The sequence below is a fragment of the Pteropus medius genome, unplaced genomic scaffold (assembly GCF_902729225.1).
Source record: "Pteropus medius unplaced genomic scaffold, Ma_sr-lr_union100, whole genome shotgun sequence".
NCBI lineage: Eukaryota > Metazoa > Chordata > Mammalia > Chiroptera > Pteropodidae > Pteropus > Pteropus medius.
In genome coordinates this window covers 5,692,835-5,713,036 of record NW_024356249.1, presented here as the reverse complement: position 1 = coordinate 5,713,036, position 20,202 = coordinate 5,692,835, and the positions used below count along the sequence as shown (strand labels likewise).

Genomic DNA, 20,202 nt, shown 5'->3' with positions numbered 1-20,202 from the left:
GCTTTTTCCACAAACCAAGAGCCCCAGGTGCTCATCGGCTTCCCAGGCTCATAGGGCAGTCACTGAATGGAGACAGTAGTAAACTTTGGGTTGCTCCTGTTTCCAGTTTAAAGCATCTTTGATTGCTCTCTCTAGCAAAGAATATGCAAGTCCAAATGAAATAGCCTGTCGTTGCTGAGGTCAGTTCAGCCTTTTTGCTATGTAACATCTGTTTTTAAAATTCGGCTGAGACCCTGACTTAAATCTGTTTAGCTTAAAAAGCAGTGAGAGAACATCTTGTTTTCATGAATGTCCAGAGGCTGTGTGTCAACAAATAAAAGGTCTGTTTGTGGTATTCAGAGTGGAAAAGCTGGTTGTGAGATGTTCTGCCACTGGCGTAGATTTATCACGGACTGTTCATTTCTTGGAATCGCGAACCAAAGTTTAAAAAAGAAGTGGACCGGCTTCATTTTAATCAGCAAATTTCTGTTTGAGGACGGGTGAGAAACATGCTTTTATTGTCAGAAGGTCACTGAGCTGGATGGTTTCTAGAAAAATGCCTGCGTTCATGTCTCCTATGTGAAGTTAACGTCTTCAGTGGATTCCCAGGGTCTATATAAATTCCGGCAGACAGCATCTGATAGATCATTATTTTTATATTACTCACACGGGATCTGAGGTGGGAAAGAAGGGATGAGAATAGTTCACCATCCTTCAAACCTGACCAGCTCCTTCACGTTTCAGCCACTTCTTTGGGAGAGAGGAGTGGAAGATTTGATTTATCAGCACCTAGAAGAGTGAGTGTCTGGCACATAATAGATGCCGATATATATTTGTTTAACGAATACAAATTCTGGTCCTATAAATCTGTATTCTCTTTATGAACGAATGTCTGTTTATGTGTTAATATCATTCCTGTTTGAAAAAGCTATCACTGCCTGTGTCCTGTTCTAGCTCTCCCCTAAAAACCATTAGTCCATTTCTATATTTCTCTCTCAAAGCAGCTTGTGTTTTTTTCTTCCTAACCCTCATTGCAATTTGTATTTTGTTTATTGCCTATCTCCACCATCAGACTATCGGCATGGTGAGGGCAGGGTAGTTGTATTCACGACTTATATAAAAGAAGGTGGCTCCTACGTGAATGATACTTCAAAATATTTGATGAATTTTTTATTGAGATTTTCATTGTGAAAACTATGAAGTTTTCATGGTTATAGAATCTCTCAACTACTCTTAATTATGTATGAATTTAAACGCAATGAAGCAGGCAATGGGGCCAATGCATTTGAATATGCAGGGGACTTTTGCGTGATGACACGATCCCATTCATTTGACCATACGCTCTACTGTCATGAGTTAGTTTCTCCATCTCTACGTCCTCAACGTAAAATTGTGAGGTCACATCTGCTATTGTAACTGGCCAAGACTAATGTCATAGCACATGGCAATAGTTTAGGATTTTTTTTTCTCTCAAGTAGTTAATTCATTCTTTAAAGGATTAAACCTATGACTTTAGCCCTATTGGCAATAAATTTTGGCCCACCAAGCTACCTAGTAAAGGCAGTACAAGGGCTTATGGTCAGAAAGAAGATGTTTTGGGTGTCCAGTGGCTTAATTTGCACATCCATTTGTCTGGTGGTCACTGTAGACCTTTCTGGTGGTAAGCAAAATACAGACACTTCAACTTGAGTGGGAAGAAACTGGATTCACTTGATCCATTTTGTTTGGGCTGCCTCTGTAAACAAGGTTGAAATAGGAATGATTTGTGAGTTCAAAAGATCTCAAGAGAAATGCTCATTCGTTTATAAGAGGTGCAATTCCACAATAGTTTCTTGCTTTGTATACTTGAAAACATTCCCAAAGAAACAAAGTTGGATGCAGAAAAAATAATGGGAGAAAAGAAAAATAATACTCTGAATTCTGAACAATTCTACTTTAATAGGTTGATCTGTCTGCCAGCTGGCCACAATGTTGACTACTTGTAATATATACTTTTGGTAGGCCACATGTAGTTCTTGGAACTGTTTATATTAGACTGCAGAAACTTAATTATTCTAAAATTGGCAGGACTCACTCTGGTTACTTAATTCAAAATTGCTTAGTCATCTTTATACATAGTGCAGACAGCATTGTTTAAGTGTGAAAAATTGGGAAATGCAAATGTGCTCCAAAGAGATTTTAGGTCAGGTAGAAAAACAAGAAGGCGACATTTTTTTCACGATGCTTAGCAGGTGGCTGCCACATGTTTTAATTTGACGAGCTAGGTGACTGTTGAGTTGAAGTCCCTGGTTGCAAGTGTTTTTCTGTTTTGTTTTGTTTTGTTTTGTTTTGTTTGTGGATTTTGTCAGAAGTAAGAAGCTGCTGCTGCTGCTTCTCAAATTGTATTCTAATCCCGAATTTTTCAAAAGTCCAGGTTTTCCAGCGAGAGTGTGAGGAACTCTAGAATCAGCTGTCGAAACAGCTTTGTTGTTCTCAGAAACAAACAAGGATGTCATTTCAAGCTTGTTGTCACAAAGATCCTCCCTTTGTCTCTTTAGATCTGAATATATATCTTCTCATACTTGAACTACTGCCTTCCAAATGCTATATAGATTTATAGAGCTTCCATAAGGAAGTGGGCAGGCAAAATGAGCTTCTTCTGTGTCTGTGTGTTTTAGAGTCTGAAGTGGCACTGGCCATCTCCAGTTTTTTCAAGAATGCCATGACAACCTCACACTCTTCCTGTGACCTGGGCTAGGGCTCCTAAGAGAGATGGTGAAAAAGATAAAAGCCCTGTACCCAATGAGTAGTGACACCTAGGAAGAGTAGATTCTCAAGCAAACATCCAGAACAGTGCCTTGTGTTTTTAATTACCAAGCATGGTTAGAGAGCAAAACCAAGCAACACTTCTTTTTAGACTGAATCATTTAAATCAGCTCTGAATGTCAGTAGTTCTAATTATGATGGAGGAGTGGCAAGGAATCTCCAAGGGCCTTGGAAATTTGGAGTGTTTCAGCTCAACCTTGATTCTCTTGTTTTGTTATTCATCATGTGTCTTTGTCCTTCTTTCTCTTTGAACATCCCAGAACAAATATGTTCCCCCAGTTACTAATGCCTAATATCCCTCTTCCTGAAACCAGAATGTCTTCCTATGACAAGATTCTTTTCCACTAGAGGAAAACAACAACTATAAATCACTATATAAAGTAGAGCTCAAAAATGAACCACTGCCATCCCCAAGGTTACCAAGAGCTCAGCTGGAGACATGGTATTTTGATAACATCTTAGCCAAGTATGTCTGTTTACCAATGAAGTCCACTGAATAAGGAATGCTCTAGAATCCATTCCAATTCAATAATTATGAACCTAATGCTCACCATAAGATGCAATAGTCACCTAAGGGATCCTTGAGGGATTACAATCTTCTAGGAAAGACAGACATGTCCTTAGTAATTAAAATACAAGCTATAGACTAAGTGCTCCAATAGAAATATAATGTATCAGTACAAACTCATGTTAGTAAGTGATTCGGAGATCCAATAGACTTGTGCCAGTCTTAAGCCTGTACCGTGAGCTGTTCCTTACATGAAGAAAGGCCCAGAAATCCCCAAACTAATAAAAGGCTGAAACTACCATCTAAATGATTCATGTGAACAGAAAGAGGAAGCAGTCTAGGTACTTTTCAATTTATCATTTAACTGCCGTGTAGATTTGTATGTTTAAATTATGTATCCATTATGTCCAAGGGACATAATGGCTAATGTCCCTTGGTTTCATTTCAAAGCTTTTCATCTTAGATTATAAACTCCTAGAAGATAGTCTCTAACTGGCTTCATAATTTCAGAACACAATAAATACATCTGATGATGAATACAAGTTGAAAAATTTTTGCTAAGGAATAATGAATCCCTGGTGAATAATAGCGTGTCTTTCATGTATAAAAATGTTGCTTTTGACAAAATACTTCTAGGATATACCTCTGAATTTTTTTCAACAGTGTAAATGGATTCGTATCCTGCCATCTAAACTCTCTCACCTTGTTAATATCTCGTATTAACAAGATAGCTGGATAAGGCTCTGGATCCAGTTTTTGATCACTAAATTGGGAGTGCTAGTTGAAAAACAAATCACAAAGAACAGACTCATGGATTGCTGATATTTTTATAGCCGAGAAGAGCAGAAAGGCCAGAGGGTCATGCACAAGTAAAACTACTATTATGTAAAATACGATGATCCCTGTACCATGTACATAATTAATGAAGACCTATGTCCTCTGACCTTTCATTCCAAATAAACCACTCTTAGACCTTGTTACTCAATGTGAAGTGTGCTCTCTCTTCAGATAGTGTCTCAGCATATTTTGCATTTGCTGAACATTTCACTTTCTCAGCAGCATTGCCCGGTCACAGCGAGATGGCCTGATTCAGGCCTCCACAGGTCAACGGAGAGTTTACTAATGAGGGGATAAAAAGAACACATCCATGCTTTGTGATGCTGACCTGTACCACACCTCACATTTTGGTCCACCTTTTCCATAAGGTCTTTGAAGAGAGACACTATGCCTTACACATCTTTGTGTCTCTGAACTACATGGCATTACTTCGCACAACACAATCAATCATCTTGTATTGGTTGGAAGGACTAACATCAGGCCTATGCAATAGTACTTTCTGTACTGTCTTTCATGGAAGCCACTAGACACATGTGACCATAGAGCACTTGAAATGGGCTAATGAAGCTGAGGGACTGAATTTCTAACTCTCTTTTATTTTAATTAATTGTAATTTAAATCTCCTCATATGACTAGTGGCTGCCGATTGGACAGCAGCACAGCCTTAGAATCTCAAAAGTATCTTTCACTACAGCCCTAAACACATGGCCATTTCACCTCTACATGGCTCTTTCCACTAATAAAAGTTCGCGCTTTCTCAGCAGCCCTACCCATTGTCAGGTAATTCTGGTCGCACCAGGATCTCAGCCTCGGCACATCAGAACCAGCCCCCATTATCAGGCTACATTTAGAAAGCACATTTATACTTTTTGTGGTTTTTTTTTTTTTTTCCCAGCAAAGCCATACCTTTTTTGTTCTCGCATGAACACAGGTTGGTGGAAAATCTCCATTTTTGCCTTAGGGTTCAGAGCTATACCATGTATCTTTCTCTAGGGGCCAAGAGAGAAGCAATGACCACTGCCTGTTCTGATTTGGTGTCATCCTTTGTCTTTTAGTCTAATTCTCCTTGAGTTTGCCAAGGAAGAATATTTTTAACTCTTGAAAAGGGCACAGGAGGAATTGTGTTCCAAATTTTTATTTTTCCTCTCTCTTCCAGGAAAACCTTTCAGGTTGGTTTAGAGATCAGACTAAATACCAATCCTAGTTTTCCACTGATTGGCTGTGGTTGAGGAGCTGATGCTAAAGACCTGTATTTCTTTAAATGGAGGCGAAATCTACTTTCCCTACTTGAGAGGATCAAATGCTGATGGACATAGAGTTTTTAACAATATAAAGGTACTCCAAATAAAGTGGTAGTGTTTGTGACGACACTTGAAGATGCGCCTAAAATTTCTAAATGTGTTGTCTTCCCAAGTGTTGATGTTAGTATGTATAAATACTATCATCTCACAAATCTAAAATGCCCCCAATGCCCATTGCTTCTCTGGTAAAACACAGGACACAAAGATATTGATTTTAGTAACATTAAGTTCTTCTGTTTTGCAAATGGAGAAATATGAATAGAGAAAAAGTAATGATACTAGACCAAGCAGGGAAGGAGAGAAAAACTAGGACATAACCCGTTCGCTCTTAATAGTGTCTTTAGCTTTGTGTCCTGGATTCCACTGATTAGAATAAAGAACCAGCTTGAGAAGGCAGAGTTCCTCAGATTGATCCCATTTACTCTTATTTCCACATTGCTGGTCTTGACAAATGTGCCTTAATGATTACATGTATTTTTTTTCTTTTAAGTAGCACAGATTTTTGGAACAAGATGGCGAAGGTTGAGCTAAAGTTAAGTCCAAGCTGTATCTTACAATCCATGTGTTTATTTGGTTTTTGAGTCCCAAATGAACCATTCAGTTCAGAAAAGAGCAAAGCAGGTTGATAAATTGACTTTTTTTAAAAAGGACAAAAGTTCATTTTCTACAGTCAGAACGAAAACACTGCCAGATTTACTGTGTAACTACTGCAAATGTGGGTTTATATAACTTTTGAGATTCATATATAGTCTATTACCAAGGTCTGTAATTCTCTTTGTAAACACCGATCAGTCAATAAAATACAGAGATGAATCAGCTTCGGTTATATTTTCCATACTCCTAATGGTAGATTTAGAGTAAAAAATCCAATGGTTTGAATTAGCTGCAAATTCTGAGTGCCTACCATGTCCTAATAGTGAAGAGATTTTTTAAAAAGACTATTCATAAATAGCCTTAAAAACAAAGTATGTAGAAAGTAAAATATCAATAAAATACTAAATACTAGTGAGAACAATTGATGAGCTATGGCAAGGCAGTACATTATTAATTACCAAAATGAATGATAGATCTTCAAGGAGGAAGACATTATTCTAAGCTAGAGTCCTCAAGAAAGGCAATTATTAAGGAAGTGAAATTTGAGCCAGAAATTCATGAATGAATAGAATATGGACAGTGAAGATAATAGGGAGCACATGCCAGTGGATAGAATGGCATTAATAAAAGTACAGAGGTAGAAAATTATATAACACATTTGAGAGGTAATAAGACAAGTTTATCTAGAGTGCCACGGGACAATTTGTTTGAAAGAAAGTTAATGCTTTCTAAATCAGAAAAATCAAAAGAGAAAGTATTTAGATATCAAAACAGTTATGTTTTCTGAAAAGAAAGAAAAGAGGAAAAGTGGACATGCCATGTTTGATGCATCCATCTTTGCTAGATTGAAGAGTAGGTATAGACGAATATTACTTGGAGTAGAATAGTGAAACCTTGGCCATCATCTAGTTCAACTATCTCATTTAACAGAGAAGAAAAGCTCAGAGAGGGTCCGCCCAGATCTCCTAAGTCTGAGTTCAGGTCACTGTTTGCCAAAGATTCGTAGAGGAGGGCAATCGAAGGATTGAGATGAGTGAATATAATTTGAAGAACAGAGGTGGGGAATCTGCTGGAGTGTATTATACTCCGAAATCACCCAGTATGTGTCGGATGGAGAGAAGCATCCCTGAGTTGCAGCAATGACCCAACGAAAACTAACACAAACTTTTAAGAGAGACAAAACATGGTCCTTGACTTTCTCCCACAAAGCCCTGAGTCTCAAGAACAAAAAAACAGAAAGCAGATGATGGGTATGACCCAAGGGCAAAGATGGGAATCTATGATAGGTCTGGTAGAAGCTTAAAGAAGCAAGAAAGCCTCAAATAAGTTCTAGGAAGGCCAGGGACCTTTTTAGTCTCATTCACTATTGTATCCTCAGTATGTAGAACAGAACCTGGCGCGTAGTAAATGCTCAGTAAATAGTCACTAGCTATTGATGGTATAAATGTTTTTGTGGGGCTTCACTGAAGTAGTTAGACCATAAAATGTACAGTGGGCATATAAAAATGATTAGCCAGAAAGGATATGTGTAATAATGCTTATGAGTGCTGAAAGACTCGGTTTCCTTGCAATAACAGAGAAATAGTTATGCTCAGGATGAGGAGACAGCGGGTCAGAGGAGGAAGGCATATCATGAGGAAGGTGCCCTGCAAGAGAAGAAACTCTAACATCTCAAAGTATGCAAGGATGCCGTAGCCATCCTAGGTTATGAATCTTACAAAGAAGTAGCAATAAAATAATAAGGGCTTAGTAGATATTTGCAAGGTTTAATGTAATTGAGATATCTGAGACATGATAATTTTCTGATTTAAATGAAATGGGTTTGAAATTGAAGAGGCGTGGGTAATTTTTAAGATCATTTCTTACTTGAGTTTCTATGACCCAATGAATTAAACCAGAGATTACTGACAACGGTCTTTTCAGAACTCCCTGGGGTCACTCTTACTTATTCTCTGAAAGAGAAAACAATTCCTAAAAGGAAATAGTGAGTTAGTCCAAGAATATTATAGCGGTTAAGAGCACACACTTTGAATTCTATAAAATGGGGATTATAAAGCTACCTCACAGGTTTATTAGACGAATAAAATAAGATTACATATTTTTAAATGGCTTAGCAAAGCTATCAAGCCACAAAAAGACATGGAAGAAACTTAAATGTATATGACTAAGTGAAAAAAGCCAGTCTAAAAAGACTACATACTGTATGATTGATTCCGACTATATGACATTCTGGAAAAGACGAAGATATAGAAACAGTGAAAAATCAGTGGTTGCCAAGAGTTTGAGTGGGAGGTAAGGAAGGGAGAAGAGATAGAGAACAGGAGCTGTTTAGGACAGTGAAATTGTCCGATACTATAACGCTGGGCACATGATACTATGCATTTGGCAAAACCTACAGGAATGCACAGCACAAGTGTGAAACCTAATGTAATCTATGGACTTTAGTTAATCATAATATCGGTATTGGTTTGTCAGTTGTAACAAATATACCACACTCCTGCAAGGCGTTAATAACAGGCTGAAGTAGATTGCTAGAGCTGCCGTAAACAAAGACCACAAGCTGGGTGGCACAGAACTAGAGAAACTTAACACCCCACAGTTCTGGAAGCTAACAGTCCGAAATCAACGAGTCAGCAGAGACGTGCTCCCTCTGAAGACCCCAGGGACAAGTTCACTCCGTGCCACTCTCCCAGCTTCTGGCAGCCTCAGGTGTTCCTTGCCCTCCATCGTCTGAAAGCGTTCTCCCCGTGTCTTCACATTCTCTTCCTTGTGTGTGTGCGTCTTTGTGCCCAAATTTCCCCTTTTTATAAAGACACCAGTCATATCGGGATAGGACCCACCTTAATAACGTCATCTGAACTTGACTACATTTGCAAAGACCCTATTTCCAAATAAGATTTCATTCTGAGGTGCCAGGAGTTAAGATTGCAACATACTTTTGGTGGGAATACACAATTCAATGCAAACGGGAAAAAAACAAACCAAACAAATAAACCTACAGAGGGGTGGGGGCAAGGGAGAGAGTGGAGAGGAAGTATATGAGAACTCTGTACTTTCTGTTCAATTTTCTTTTAAACCTAAAACTACTCTAAGAAATCAAATCTGTTAATTAAAAACAAAAGTTTTAAAAAAGAGATCCAGCACATAGTACATATTCAATGAATGTTAGTTACTTTTGGAAGCTGCATCAACTTATTCAAAATCCTTAACACAACAAGTGTTATTCTCGATGTATTCCAAGAGCAATATTGATGCTGCCCCCAGGCCCCAAAGACTTTTCCCTGCCCATTCAACATTTGGTTTCTGATGATTTGGAGGTAGGTTATACTTAGCTTTGTCCACATGGCTTTTCCCACTAATACCTGAGTACGTATGATGTCATGACTGAGAGGAAGGGCAGCGTGTTAAGTGATTCAAAACCTACAACACTGACTTACAACTTAATTACGGCAGCACAGGTATACCCCGTCTTAAGAAAATTCCATGTTGAGACTCATATTGAAAATACAGATATATCATCAGTAGATAATGATTCATCTGTCTTTGTAAAGTGTTTTTTTTTTCTCTCTTAACAAAAAGTCACATCAGAGTTCTTTCAATAGCATGACTACAAGCCCCTTAACCCCAAAACTGAGATTTTCATAAAACATTTCAAGGACCCATCTGTCACGTTCGTTGACATATACCTCCGTTAGCCACCATTCCTCTTTCAGGCTACTCTGTCCATTCGTGACACTCAAGAGCCCCACAGTTTACAGAATCTCTCTGCCTCGACATTTCGTCACTTCATTGGTTGAAAGTTTGCTTCCTAACCAATGTCGCTGGAAGGAATTCAGCATTGACTGGGGGTAGAAGAGGAAATGAGAGATTACTCTCTGGGGATGTGAAAGCTACTGCTTCCAAAAGATGGGGGAAATCATTTAAAATTCTATGCAGATATGGCTCTCCTTACATAGGGGACGTGCCAGAGAAGTTCTGGGAAGCTCCGCGATGGAAGGGTGTGAGGATTAAGAAAGATCTTCAGCCCCATTGTGGTGTGAGACCAACAAAGAGCCATTTTTAAAAACCACACACCTTCTCTCCCCCACACAACACATACACATGCCCCAATGGAGGGTGATACCACACCGTACACAGGTAGAGGTGCTTTCTCCTCTACCTCAGGTATACCCACCACAGGTCCACGAAGGCGCTTGGCACTTGTCTACATAGATGTTTATCTCTGTCTCTGTATCTCTGTCTCTCTCTTTTCCCCCACACTGCAAGTGCCCATAGATATATCATCAGCAGCATTCAAATGAGTAAATAACTGGATAGGTATAGAGATTTTTTATGGTTGAGAAAGAAAAACAAAGTGTTTAAGTTAAATAATAAAAGGTGAGGAGTAGGAGGAGAGAACAGGTAAGAGAAAAAGAATGTGTGTGAGTAGAGAGCCAGGGAGGCTGACCAGCCAAAGTGACCCCACGACAGTTAGTCCGTTTCACTTCCCTTGGAGTACTTGAAGATGCTCCACCCGCTTGGGGATGTTTCTCTCGCCGCTGGGTTGCACCTCTAGCAGAGGTACAGGCGGAGAAGCTGGAACCCTCTTGCCAATAAGGAGCCAGCATGACTGCTTAGCTCGGTTTGAGGGAGGAGCAGCACCCAGGAGCTTGGAGGATGCTCTTCAAGCTACTTGGATAAATTAAGAAAAGTGAAATGATTTGCTTACAGACAGACCTCTTTCTCCCATTTCTGTTTACTGCTGCTATAGTTATTTGAGAAGGGATTTATATACAACAAAAGACTGTATTTAATAAAAGAAAGAGAAGAGTTTGCTCTCTGACTGTACCCAGCATTCAGGGAACCGAGGACCCACTGCTCACAGAGCTGTCGCCACACGCTCTGCACTGTGCTCAGAACAGGCACCCACCCCAGAGAGCAGAACCCTCAGACAGCCTTTCAGGGAACCCGCGACTCACTCTTTTTTCATTCTGTTAACTATGATGAGATCAGGCTGGAAAATACAGACAAATTTCTTTATGGTAGATGAAATAAATTTTTTTTTTTAAAAAAAAAGGAAAACAGATTCTTTCCTTCATAACTAGCAAAGTCTTGGAAAATACTCTTGATAAGAGTAAGATAGAAAAACATCTTCAAATTAAAAAACCCCAAACAAATACCAAAATTTGAATTTCTAAAAAAAAAAAAAAATTATAAGCAGTATAAATAATACCCCGGGGGAGGAAAAAGGAGGGAAAATTTAAATGTATACTTTTGTTTTTGTTGGTTTGGGTTTTATTTTTGTTTGTGTGGGTTTCTTAAGAGGAAAGTACTTGAAAATAAAAATAAAAAAAATCTGACAATTAAGAAGGTTCTGAACGTGGCTTCAAAATCTAAGCTTTGCTTTTTCGCTCCCTCAAAGATGCACGAGAGGATGGCTTTAGCTTTTGCAGCCTCCTTATTTTCTTATGCAGAGCAAATGGCTCGTCTCATGTGCACAGAAAGGGCTGGAAAATATTTTTTTGTGATCCGAGTGCAGCAGAGGGTCTAGAATTCCAGAGGAAGTGGAGGCCTCCCGCTCCACACAGGAAACAATCTTCAAGCAGGCCTTAAATGCCAGATTCCAGGCCGAGTTTAACTAACCACTGACAGCTCTGTAAACAAAGCAAGGACAAAAAGAGCCCGCTTCCCCTTTTCTGGTAGTCATTTTGGGTTTGGGGGCTGCAGGGGAATTCTGGAATACTTGACTCCATGGCACAGAAACACAGGGGAAGCAGGCTCCTCAGCTGAAAAGCTGGAGAGGGAAGATTTTTCTGGGATTAAAACCATCACGAAGGAGGTAGGAAAGGATAAAATGGTTGGGTTACAAGGAGCCGGGACTTTTAAGGTCTGGAAACAGCTTGGTCTTAACGTAACCACTTTTAGAAGTGCTGCTGCATTACGTTTATTCGTGGTATTATTTCTGCAGTCTTTATTATCATTCTGATATTAATATTCTTTTAGAATATGCAAATTATGCCTGGATACTTGTATTATTTTATTTCTCCTACTTTTACTTTTCTCTTAATTCCTACATATTTCCTTTTTTTTTTTTTTTTGCCACTTTTCTTTTTTCACTCTTGTTTTCTTCTCCTCTTTTGTTCACTTTTTTATAACTTGTGTCTATGGTTCAACAAGTTACAAAGAACAAAATCTTAAGTGATCTCACCAATATTTCAAGTCTTTAAAACCTCTCTGTCGCCTGAGGTCTTTATTTTTTTAACTGTAATCCTGGGATCTTACTTATTTGTCTCTGATAGTTTCATGAATGGGACTGAATTTCACACATAAAGGACTCAGCCTGGGGGAGTCAGGAACCGATCACGGGCTACTTCACCAGTCTTCTAAGGTATTTTTCTTAAGAGGAAAGAGAAAATGAGAGGATGAAAAACTGTTGGGAGATAATAGCTCTGACTCACCGATGATATTGATTCTACCTCCTCCCCTTACAGGTCCAGACATCATCTGGTCTCCTTAAACCTGAAACCACACCATGGATGACTTTGAACGTCGCAGAGAACTTAGGAGGCAAAAACGGGAAGAGATGCGCCTGGAAGCAGAAAGGTAAGGATCTCGGTTGAAAAGTATTTATATTGTGTTATTAACAGTGTTGGTTTCAGGCCTCGAAGATCATCAGTCTGCAAGGTCAAATGTATTGCACTCAACTGTTTGCAAAAGCAGTTATGGAAAACTTTCCTGCACTTAAATTCTGCATTAAAAAAAAAATCAAGAAAAAGAGAGATTCGAGAAAGAATCAAATAGTTGCATTTGTTCAGTGCCTTTCATATTGGAATTTTTAAAGGACATGGGCAATGTATGTATGGATAAAAGTTTAAAAAGCAGTTATGTGAAAATGACATAAAAATGACAAATATTGAATATTGAAAGCATTTAGGAAATGGGAGTCTTTAGTCTAAAAAAGTAAAGACAAAAGTCCCAGATGGATCTGGTGACAATTTGTATTCTTATCAGAAAAGCATGCAAATTCAGTAATCCACATATTGTGGGTTAAAACCCTGTAGAGTATGTTACTGTGGAGATTCGGAGTCTAGCTGGAAGTTATGTTATGTTGTGTGAGGCCTCTGTCACGGTGACTTCAAGGGCAGTTTGGAGAAATAAAAAGCAGTGACATACGAAGCACGAGATATAAATATTTTAAAATTTTAGGCCCCAGGGCAAAGGACGATGGCATCTAATGTGGCTTAAATCAGATGTCCTTTGGAGAAAGCAGAGTAGGATTTCCTGGTAGAAAAATATTAAACAATCACCTTAACATCAAATCAGTGTTGCCTCACAGTAATTCCAATGCACAAATGAAAAGATGGTAGGTCGTAAGGCGATCCCTTAGGGATTCTGTAGTAAAAAACTGGAAAAAGTACTTTGGACCATAGGCGCTACTCATTTGTTTGGAGAATGCAAAAGAAGAAGGTAAAATTACTGCCTTTGATTAACTTGGTCAGAGTCGGCTGCCATTCTCGAAATGTCTGTGCACAAACATGCATGATACCATGAGTAGTTCCTGGGCTCTGTGGGTTCAAATCCTAGCTCTGTCACTTAGGATCCCTGTGGCCATGAGCAAGTGACTTCTGTCTATACTACAGTTGCCTTATTTGTAAAATAGGCATAATGTCTACATAGTTTGTGTGGTTTTTGTGAAGATTATTGAACTCCGTAGATGGTCTAGCTTAGTACCTGGCATATAGTAAGCTTCCATAAATAGTGGTTGTTGTTATTATTTTTATTTTATTTTTAACCATTCTATCATTAGCTAAACAAGTGAGAAAGAAGCAACATAGCAATATAGCCAGAACTAAATGTTAATTCCAAAAGAAGGAAAGGCAAACGTTATCCTGTGACGAAACTAGCCAGGAAGAGCTTCTTAGCAGTGGTAAGCCATGGAGGAAGTAATGATGGTGGCAAAGAGTAAAAAGGGAGCCCTGTAGGTGGGGGAATCATACCAGGAAAAGCCCAGAGGTGGAAATAAGAATCCTGGTGTAAGAAATTTGTTGAGTCCTTGGAGAAGAACGAGCTAGACTTATACCTCCTAGGTGTTTCTAATTCACATAAAAGGCAATAGACTTAGCAGGGGGCTATGCATGATGAAAACATGTTGGAGAACGTTATCTACAGTGGACTAGAGTGTGGGGTACCAGCACTGGAAGACTTAGTATTGAATATACAGTAATAAGGGCCTGAATCAGGGCAGCAAATACAGAAATCAAGATCAAATATGAGAGTCTTTATTTGGGGGGAATTTCAGGAGATAGAGAAACTCGAAGACAAGTCTAAAAATATAAATCCGAGGAGCTGGAAAGAAGGTCTCTGCATTGTTCCAAGTGGGGAAATTGGAATGAGTTGCCATCTCGGATGGGCATGGAGGGAGTGTTTAATTTCAGGTAGAAACCACATCCAAACAGAGATTTCCTCCAGGCATTTGAAGATGGAGATTTTCCATCTTTTTTCAGAAAGAGGGAGAAATTATTATTGGAGAAGTAAGTTTGGGTACTCGGCATGGCAGTAGCAGTACAAAAGCTGGAAGCGGTGGTAGTAATAGTGCCAAGAAGGCAATGTGGAGAGACTGAGATGTCATAAAGACACAATCGAAGCCGTCAGAGAAGACCAAAAAATCAAAGAGGTAAGGAGAACCAGGCGGAGTACAGGGGCACCGGCGCTGCGTGGACGCCGAAACCATGTAGACAGGGTCCAGGCCCAGTGGAGCATCCCTCTCATTCTTTCCAGTGATGTGTTGTTCGGCCTCAGGTTCTCCTGAAAGTCCATAAAAGACCTTTACCCAGCAAATGTTTATTGAGCATCAATCACGTTTCAGTGTCTGTGTTAGGAAAATAATGGCGAGATATAAATAGACATGGTTTCTGCCTTTATGTCCCTCATGGTAAGCTAGGAAAATGAAGTACAGTAGAACTAGGAAACAGACCAGGCCAGAGTATGGGGGCAGGCTTAATAGAATTGGGGCTAAAGGGACTCAGGAAATGAGGACAGGAAATTGGGCACCAGGCTGGGTCAGTATCTTCAGCTTCTTTGCTTTCGATGGGATAAGGAGACTTCTTAATGTGATGTGACAGGAAAGGTAAAACTAACTTGCTGTGGTACGAACATATTGTAACCAGTGAATCAACCAGGTTTCTTTAGAACCAGGATTTTGCCTAAGAATTTTCCACGTAGCTACATGGTTCATTCCTTCCAGTTTTGTTATTGTTGTTTTTCTGTGCGGAAGGATATGTCTTTCTGTCTTCCTTTAATGTCAATCTTGAAAAGAAACATACTCAGTGAAGCTTAGTTAGGTACTCTTAATAACCTAAAATAAATTTATATAAATTTATCCTAACCTTGTTTAACTTACATTTCTGTCTGTATTAATTCTTTTAGGGTATTATATTCTATCTGATCTCTTTTCTTTCTTTTTCGAGAGAAGTACTTACGTACTTTCTTATTTTTGTACTAAGTTTACTTTTTCATGTTTCAAGGTGACCCTTCTAGTTCTGTTGTTCTGGGGTCTGATAAGTAAGCCCATGTTTGCCCTTTAGGATTTTGTAAAATCTGATCATTTATGGGAAGAGTAAAGTTCAGGCCCTGTGGTCCAGCCAACTCTGATAGTTCAGGGTGTGTACAGGAAACAGATGGCCAGAACCAGAAATCAAGGACCACATAAAATCATGGTTTTGATCTGAAGATAAAGGGCATTTAAGACCTTGGGCAAGTCCTTCTTCCTTTAGCTTTAAACCTTGGCTTCCTCATCTGTAGCAAGAGTGGGCATTTTCTTTGGGGGATTGATGGTAACTTTTACTTTTCTTTTGCTTTTTGTATTATCTAAATTTTTTTTTACAGTAATCATATATTACTTTATTTAAAACCAAATAAAACGATAAGGTAATATTCCATTTTGAAAAATGTAATTCTATGTCCCTACACACCATACTCGAGAAGACCTAACTTTCTTGTGGATTTAGGGAAATCGAGAAAGAACTCAACCCAGATCTGGAGTGGTGGTGGAGTAAATTAGCGAAAATAGAGTGACCCCCAAACTCAGAGCTGCAGGTTCATTTATTCACTCACTCATTCAACAAAGTTTTATTAGGCATCTACTCTGCTCCAAGTTCTATCCTAAGCACTGAGAACAGACAGACAGAATAACCGAATCAAGAAGATGTTTAATGCTTTTCAACTTGTATAAAACCCAGGGATGATCAAGAAACTACATTTTTATATCTTCAAACATAATATGTATCCTGTATTGATTGATACTTATCGAAGAAGGCTTACACCCTTTGTACCCCTGTAGACTGTGTGGGGGAAGAGAAAGTCTGTTGATTTTCCATTTCTTACCCACAAAGTCTTTCCAAATAAAAATACTCTGTTATTTTAATTAGTCATTATTGTGTTTGACTAGCAGATGCAGTTCTACTTTGCAGTGATAAATAATTTGAAACTGGACTCTCACCAGATGTTATAACCACAAATTAAAATAAGCCAGATTCTTATACATTTTATTCATGAGAAATAGATCTTTTAAAAAGTTATCTAAAGAAAGTTAATCACACACTCTGTACCGTGCTGGTTTTCGTGTGCTTGGGACTGGCATTTACCCACCGCGTCGCGGCCACTCTGAGACTGTTACACCCACATCTGATTCTGAGGGCTGTAGTCCAGTCCATTTCAAATGATCTAGCTTTCCATAACCCAGAATGTGAACCTGGTTAATCAAAACATTCTTCTGGTCTTTGGCCCACCCCTTAGCCTGTGCATCTTTTTGCTATTCACTTTGTCCTTGTCCTTCATTTGGCTTTCCCACTGAGTCCTTGAGATGAGGTCTTTAGATTGATTAAGAAGTATTTCATTTGATCATCAAAATATACATATATATATTGAATATGCACAAAATGCAAGATACTATCCTGAAACATAGGGTTGAGTGGGCACCAGTCCAGGCAGTGTCTCAATAGTCACAAAGGTCACATCCTAAGTGGATTAGTAACTTTGAGCAAAAGGGCTAGAAAAAAAGTTCAGTAGGTAGAATGCATTGAGCAGATCATCAGTGAAAATCCTAAATGGATTATTTCTATGCAAAATATACTATTTGTACACATCTCAAATTAAACTGTATTTTTAAATCAATTACCTATCTGAACAAACAAACAATTAATTTTGCTGTTTATTATTCTTTACCTATCTCACAGGAAGAAAGAAATTAATAGGTATATTCTCTTTCCCTTTCGTTTCTCTATTTTATTTCGAACCCTCTCTGCCTTTGTCTCTGTATTTCTCAGTGCATCTTAATATATTTTCCCTCGTCCATGGCATCTTCATCAACATTTGATTCACATGTTTTTATATCTCCTCCCATCCATACACCTAATTCATCTACTCTGGATGATCTGTGCACCTGCTTTTGTATCATCTGGGAACAATATACTTCTAGTAAGAGACAGAAATACATTTTCAAAGGGATCAAATCCAGCTCTCTTCCTATTCAACAAGTACAAAACAATGCTAGGCCTTTTATGCGTATCTGGCAAAGATGGACTGCTCACGGCAACAGCAATAGGTTTGTCTGAGTAGAACATATATGTCCTATGCGATTGAAGGAACACCGAGATGCATAATGTTGGGAGGCAGTAAATTTTAGCAGTTAAGAGCATGGGCTGTCACATCAGGCAGCTGTACTGTCAAATCCCAGGTCTGCTACCTATTAGCTACATGACCTTACAAGGTAATCAATCTTTCTAACCTTCTGGTTCCTCGTCTGTAAAATGGGGAAAACAATAGTATCCACCTCACAGGAGTTTTGTAAGGATATAAGGAGATAAATACATGAATGAACTAACAGTACTAATCATCTAGTGTTCATTAGATAATTATTATGTATTGCATTATTGCTATTATTTATTGAGTATTATTCAATAAACATCACTATTAATTATTACTATTCAATAAACATCACTATTAATTATTACTATTACCCAACTTGATTCTCTGCAATACAAAAAGAGTCGAAGATACATTTTCTATTTACCATAAAACGAAACAAATATGAAAGTTTTCTGTCTATGCTTCTCAGAAGGCACAAGAACTTGTAGAAAGATAAAGAGCAAGAATTTGTTATTGAGCGAAGAGTGTTGAGTGGGAGCGACCGGTAACAAGGTCTGAGGAAGGGCTGCGTGGTCTCAGCTAGAAGAGTTAACACCAATTCAAATCGAGCTCTCCTTTTACATTTGGCCAATAGGAGTTTGAGCTTTGGTATATCTACTGAGAAACCTGCCGTGATATTTTGTCCACAAAGAGCTCTTTTCATCAGACATGCTACTTTTCCCGGTGTTGGGCTCGCTTTCACGAGCAGCTCTCTCACTTTACAAGACGTGAACTTGTCACATTCCCAGCTCATGCTTTCCACACCCAGCGTGAGTTCCTCTTTCTGATCAGAAGAAAGGCCCCTATTGTGGAGTTGTGTTATCGGATTCGGAGGCTCACAGACATAAATAAAGGGAGTAAAAACACTCTTGCCGTTGTCATCGTTCCTACATTTGTATGGGCCTCTGAAATACCAAGAAGTAGACCTTTGAAAGTAAATATTTTTACTACACTAGAAAAACAAAAACAATTTTTAAAAATCTATTGGGTCTCAGTTGTCCCCTTCCGGAACTCTATCCCTGAAACTTTCTTCACGTGATTTAATAATGTAGCCAATTCATGATTATGTAACACGCATGCACACACAAAAACACTTTTATTTATGATGCTTAGCATTGTACCTAGAAATTTTAAATCAAAACCTTTTCAAATGTGATTTTTTTTTTTTTTGCTATTCTGTAATCAGAAAGTTATTTTCCATTAGGAAGTTAAAAACTATATATTTCTTTGAAATTGTCTAAATTATTAGAGTCACTGAATTTGCTCAAAACTCCCCTTCAGACCTGTTTCCACTAACCTAACAATTTTCCTGGTCCTAAAAATGTCCCGCTTCATGGTGACTAGTGGAGGGAGCATCAGGAGTCCAGGATCTAACTGAGGTGACATGTGTTAAATAAAAATGGAAAATCAAGTTTCTTAAGGACCTCACATGTTGACTCACAACTTCATTCTTAGCTGGAAAAAAAAAATGTGGCATATATATCAGTCAATACACTTACAGTTTAAAATAGCAGTGCATTTTTCTTCACAGTCTGTGTATGTGACACTTATAATTTATCAATCTTCGGTCACCTAAGGAAAGGTAGGATGATGTGTTGTATATAGGTGTTGAAGTCTGACAGGCCTGGGTTCAAATCCTGACTTTGACTTTTACTAGTTAGGCGAACTTGTGACAAATTACGTCCTTCTATTTCTTTACATATAAAAAATGGGAATAATCACTCTGCCTCACAAGGTCATTTGTAAATGTTAAGATAGTTAACCCATGAAGAGACATTAACACAGTGACTGGCACATATTATATGCTCAACAAATGTTAGACGTTATTATTAAAATCATATTAATATTTTGTCAGGCCTTTGGTACAAAACGACATTATACTGAGTTTGAATTTTTCTTCATCTGTCAGTTCAGGCATTATAATTCACTGAGTTGTTACTGCAAAGCTTCTTTCCTTCCTAGACCAATCTTGACACATGCTAAGATGATTCTCTTGAGATTGGGAAAGAATTAAATCTTTTGGTCACATCGAGGTGTACCACACAAATATAACTGCTCCATGAGAATTTCAGAATCATATACTATAGCCCATGTGGTTAATTTTCTAATTCATGAATGTTACATCTTTTATTTTAAATATAGTATATAAATATAACTCAGAATTTCACCCGAAGAGTGGAGTTAAGCAAAAATAGTTCTTAAGCAGAAAAAAGTATTAGCCAAAATTCTCATCTAGTGTTAGAAAGTAAAAGGAACCATCATTTGTTTAGCATCAACCAAGTGCCAGACTAAGCAATGTACTTTATGTACCCGTATCACTTAATTGTCACAACAACCCTATGACCTTACCTTAGTCTATTCAGGCTGCTGTAACAGAATACCATAGATTGAGTGGCTTATAAACAACAGAAATTTATTTCTCACAGTTCTGGAGGTTGAGAAGTATAAGTACAAGGTGCCATCAGATTCGGTATCTGGTGAGGGTTCGCTTCCTGGTTCATAGACAGCCATCTC

The 20,202-nt window shown here is 38.4% G+C and overlaps 1 protein-coding gene across 1 annotated transcript in view; it reads left to right on the top strand.

The window, feature by feature from the left end:
* Positions 1-20,202, top strand: part of CALD1 (caldesmon 1) — a 171,416-nt gene that overhangs the window by 69,234 nt on the left and 81,980 nt on the right. The window contains 1 exon segment of the mRNA XM_039860609.1: positions 12,495-12,606. Within this exon segment, the coding sequence (XP_039716543.1) occupies positions 12,536-12,606 (71 nt within the window). The 5' untranslated portion in view covers positions 12,495-12,535.